Source organism: Chiloscyllium plagiosum, chromosome 6 (assembly GCF_004010195.1).
Source record: "Chiloscyllium plagiosum isolate BGI_BamShark_2017 chromosome 6, ASM401019v2, whole genome shotgun sequence".
Taxonomy (NCBI): Eukaryota; Metazoa; Chordata; class Chondrichthyes; order Orectolobiformes; family Hemiscylliidae; genus Chiloscyllium; species Chiloscyllium plagiosum.
Window position 1 is genome coordinate 56,716,628 of NC_057715.1, and position 5,445 is coordinate 56,722,072.

General features: G+C 39.7%; 1 protein-coding gene across 19 annotated transcripts in view; it reads left to right on the top strand.

Annotated features, from left to right (window-relative positions):
* The window catches only part of picalma (phosphatidylinositol binding clathrin assembly protein a), a 154,779-nt gene that overhangs the window by 114,832 nt on the left and 34,502 nt on the right, over positions 1–5,445 (top strand). For all 19 annotated transcript variants that reach the window (XM_043691581.1, XM_043691589.1, XM_043691590.1 and 16 more), the window contains one exon: positions 3,651–3,767. In XM_043691581.1, coding sequence (XP_043547516.1) covers positions 3,651–3,767 — 117 coding nt within the window. The remainder of the gene's footprint in view (positions 1–3,650; positions 3,768–5,445) is intronic.

Here is a 5,445-nt window from a genome sequence, read left to right on the forward strand (position 1 = left end):
AATGTAGTGTACAAAATACTATGCAAGGACTGCACTAAACACTATATAGGACAGGCAACATGAATTCGACTGGGACAACAGTACTATCATAGGGCAAGCCAGACAGAGAACAGCCAGGGAATTCCTAGAGGCATGGCATTCATCCACAAACTCCATCAACAAACACATCGACCTGGACCCAATATACCAACCACTACAGCGGACAGCTGAAACTGACAACCGGAAGCGGCAGGGACAGACCACTATAAACACCGGAGGAAACATCAAAGAAGCGCTTCACAGGAGGCTCCCAAGCACTGATGATGTCGCCTAGCCAGGGGACGAAACGTTTGCAACAAAAACTTCCAGCTCGGCGAACAGAACCACAACAATCTTTTGTATTGTCTGCGAACTGATTAACCGATCCAACATTTATGCATGTCACCAACAATAGAGGTCCACAGTGCGGATCCCTGTTGGACACCAGTAGTCACAGACCTCCAGCCAGAAGAATACCCATCCTCCACTACCCTCTGGCTGCTATGGGCAAGCCAATTCTGAATCCATGCTGCTAAGTTACCATGGATCCCATGCATCTTGATCTTCTGGATGAGCCTACCATGATGGACAACATTCCCTGCTCTACTCTCATTGATCACCTTTGTCACCACCTTGTAAAATTCAAGCAAGTTAGTAAGACATGACCTGTCCTGCACAAAGCCATGCTAACTGTCCCAATTAGGCAATGCTGTTTCAAGTATGCATAAATCCCATCCCTAAGAATTCTTTCCAGTAGCTTCCTAATCACCAGTGAGAGACTCACTGGTCTATAATTTCCTGGATTATCCTTATTTCCCTTCTTGAACAGAGGAACAACTACCCACCAGTCCTCTGGGACCCCTCCAGTGGTTAATGAGAATACAAAGATCTTGGTCAAGGCCCCAGCAATCTTCTCTCTTGCCCTCTCAATGACATGGGGTAGATACCATTGCGCCCTGGGGATTCATCCACTTTAATGCTCTTCAAGAGAGCTAACACCACGTATTTCTTGATCTCAAAATGCCGTAGCATATTAACATGCTCCACACAAATCTCAGTATCCTTCAAATCCTTCTGGGTGAATAAGATGCCAAGTTTCATTTAGGATCTCACCCACATCCTCTGCCTCCAAGCACAAGTTCTCTCCTTTTTAGTTTTTATGTCATTGAATCCCACCCAACCTGCACATCTTTGGACTCTGGGAGGAAACTGGGGCACCTGGAGGAAACCCATGCAGACACTGGGAGAATGTGCAAATTCACACAGTTGCCCAAGGCTGGAATCGAATCCAGGGAGGATTTAAGTGTAGGATTTGACCAATTGGCCCTCTATCTTGCTCTGCCATTCAATTAGATTGTGGCTGATATAAATACTCCACATTTCCTCTTGTGATGATCTCTCATAGAGTCATAGAGATGTACAGCACAGAAAAAGACCTTTTGGTCCAACTTGTCCATGCCGACCAGATATCCCAATCTAATCTTGTCCCATTTGCCAGCACCTGGTCCATATGCCTCCATACCCTTCCTATTCGTATTCCCATCCAGATGCCCTTGAAATGTTGCAATTGTACTAGCCTCTACCACTTCCTCTGGCAGCTCATTCCATACACACATCATTCTCTGCGTGAAAAGGTTGCCCCTTAGGTCTCTTTTATATCTTGCCCCCTCACCCTAAACCTATGCCCTCTAGTTCTGGACTCCCCCACCCCAGGGAGAAGACCTTGTCTATTTACCCTACCCATGCCCCTCATGATTTTATAAACCTCTGTAAGGTCACCCCTCAGTCTCCGACGTTCCAGGGAAAACAGCCCCAGCCTATTCAACCTCTCCCTGTAGCTCAAATCCTCCAACCCTGGCAACACCCTTGTTAATCTTTTCTGAACCCTCTCAAGTTTCACAACATCCTTCCGATAGGAAGGAGACCACAACGGATCAGTAGAGAAGTAGAAGTAGGTATTAAAAGGATATTTCACAACAAAGTTCTAAGGCCACTCTCCTTGTGTTAACTAAAGAAATTAAGGAAATGATCAAAAAAACCTAAGAAAAAGCACAAAATTCTACAAAGTCCACGGAATATAAAGATAGGCCAAATGGTCCAATTCACATGACTACAGAAGGTGACCATAATGGATTATCCAATCAGCATTTTGGCTGAAAATGTTTGCAAATGCTTCAGACTGCTTTTACACTGACATGCTGGTCTCCACCATCACTGAGAATGTGCATTCTTGGAGCTGTCTCCAGTTGTATAGTTATTTGACAACCACCACAGTTTGGATGAGAAACAACTGCAGAATACAGCTCTAAACTGTTTGTTGTGGGATTGCTTAGCCCTCCATTGTATGCTGCTTCCATTGCTTGTCTTACAAGTCATCCTGCTTTGCAACTTAATTAAGTTGAAACCTCAGGTTTTAGATCGAAGACCATAAGACATAGGAGCAGAAATTAGGCCATTCAGTTCAGGGTCTGCTCTGCCATTCAATTATGATTGATAAGTTTCTCAATCCCATTCTCCCACTTTCTCCCTGTAACCCTTGATACACAAGGACCTATCTTAGTCTTAACTAAGCTCAATGACCTGACCGCCACAGTCTACTGTGGCAATAAATTCCATAGATTCACCACTCTGCTTGAAGAAGTTTCTCATTATCTCCATTTTAAAAGCACTGATGTGCTTTACAAGAATCTACCTCTCTACCTTAAAAATGTTCAAAGACTCTGCTTCCATTGCCTTTTAAGGGAGAAAGACTGAAAACCTACTTTTGTTGAGGGGAAACAAAAGCCTTAAATGGGCAGTCCCTTATTTTAACCCATGACCTTTGTTCGAGATTCTTTCACAAGAGGAAGCAACTTATTTCAAACAAGTCATCTTTCAATCTGCTAAACTTCAATGGATACAAACCTACGCTGTTCGTTTGCATTATAAAGGCTCTGGTACTAAGAGTTATTTTAAACATTGAATTACAGCTCCACACTCTCTTCAGGCAGTTTTTTTTTATTTACTGTTGTTGCAAAGCTTAATTATGTTGCATTCATACCAACCCACAAAAGTTCAGGGTGCATACTTGCATTCACAGTGACATTTTTCTTGTTTGAAGTAATCCTCATTGCTGCATTGTGAAGGCACTAGTTCGATTAAGAACAGAAACTCCCTCGCTAATATTGTTCTGTGATCAATGTTATCCTAATTGTGCATTACTGTATAGCTCAGAGAAGGAAAGGAAGACTGGAGAAGTTGGAAGAAGTGATGTAGGGAGGAGACTAAGTTGTTAAAATCAGGATGAGTGTTTATTTGAAAACAATGTGAGACAAAATAGATGTAACAGGTTGGGAAATAAGACAAGTGATACGTCAATGACGGAGAATTTTAATTCCTCAATGTGTTTAAGATTATATTTTTGCAGAATGCTGCCTCAGTAAATGTGAGTGAGCTGTTTCTAAATTTTAAGTAAAAAATGTTGTTTCATTTGATGCTAGAAACAATGTAGCCAATAAATGTTTAATTAAAATGCACAATTTTGTTCATGTATTGAGAAAAAACCTTAGAAGAATGCTTAACTGAATTGTGAAGTTTTTTTTGTATTTATTGAATTATTCAATCAATACAACAATGCTTGATTGTATTTTTAGGGTTCAATCCCTCACCAGCTACTCAGGCACCATCATCAACCAGCCTTAATGTTGACTTTGAGTCCGTATTTGGGACTAAATCAGCCTCCACAGCCAACAGCATCATTGATTCTGGTGGTAAGAGTATTGTCTTCATTATATAGAGTACCACAAACGTATATTAGCATACACATAGAAAAATTTGATAATTCCTTTTACTTAAGTTGGCATCTAATGTTTGAATGGAAAACATTTTACACAATGTATATCATCCATCACCCTCTTTGCCAATTTATGCAACAATTAGCATTAACTTTGATTATGGAAGAAGGGGAAAGAGAGAGGATCACCTGGATTCCCCTCCTTTTCGGAAAGAAAATGTGCACAGATGATTTTCTTTTCCTCCACTCATTTCTGAATACAAGGCCTTGTTTGGAACTGAACAGGTATTTTGTTTGATAGAGTAGTGTTGAGGGTGGATTGATTCTCTTGTGAATGCTGTGTAGAAGTTCAATATAATCAAACCATCAAAATTCATGAAGTTGAAACCAAAGCCTGCATAGAATTTAGCCCAATACAGTCTTAGGTTATTCATGATTTAGAGCTGAACTATGTGGAAATAATCTGCTTTAAAATATTTAAGAACTAAGCCACTTGCTTCTGAGTTAATAGGATAACTGGCTGATTTCATAATTTGGCAATAGGTTTGCGTACAAGAGGTAATCCTGACTTAAGCCGAAGATGGTTTTAACTAAAATTAAAGTGGTTTGGAACTTGTCCATATGATATTGCTTTCTAAAGATCCTGACTGCATTACTATTAAGATGCTTGCGAGGACACTTCAATTTACTCATCTGTTTGGTTCACTTGATACCAAACTGAGTGTTATAAACCTCTAAATTGAGTGCCTCTTTTCTGTTTGTACGACTGTTGCTCAGTTTTGACACAAGATTTTGACCTGTTTGAGTCTTCCTGGTGCCAGTTCATGATTGAATCTTGATTATTAGTACTACTGTCACGATCATTTGAAGGTAGTTTGTGAATTAAATTGCTCATTATTTCAACTATCAATACCTAAAATTGATGATAGTGGGAAATAGAAGGTTGATCTTAGTTTTCAAAAACAAAATGTATTCATAAGGTAAAGAAAATTTTGGCTAAGTTATTTTTTTGGAGCAACTAGAATAAGTAGCTATATAATTAATAGCCAGCTGGTAAATTTTGGTCTCCCACATTTTGCAAGTATTTTGAATTGTTAAACAGGTAAATTTTCCGCAAGTTAAATTTTTAGTTAAAAAAATCACACAACATCAGGTTATAGTCCAATAGGTTTAATTGGAAGCACTAGCTTTCGGAGCGCCGCTCCTTCATCAGGTGATTGCGGAGGACACAATTGTAAGGCACAGAATTTATAGCAAAAACTTAGTGTGATGTAACTGAAATTATACATCGAAAAATACCTTGATTGTCTGTTGAGTCTTTCTTCTGTTCGAATACCATGATCGTTTCACTTCTTTCATGTGTAAAAAGTTGCATTCTCAGTTTAACTGTAACAATTGGTGTTAGCTTGACAATATGTTGAAGGTGTTAGCCCCCTGTGTTCTCGTCTATGCTATGATGTTTAGATTGATTCTAATCTAAAAAGTGAGAAAACAGGGTTTTACATGAATTCATGCAGTTTTTGAGCAAAGTACAATGTAACTCTGCAAGTACAAATTCACCCCACAAAATGTAAGTGTGTATGTGGGTCTTTGTGTCTGTGTGTGTGTCTGTCTGGGTTGGGGGTAGTGTGTGAGAGAGAGTGTATGTGTGTGTA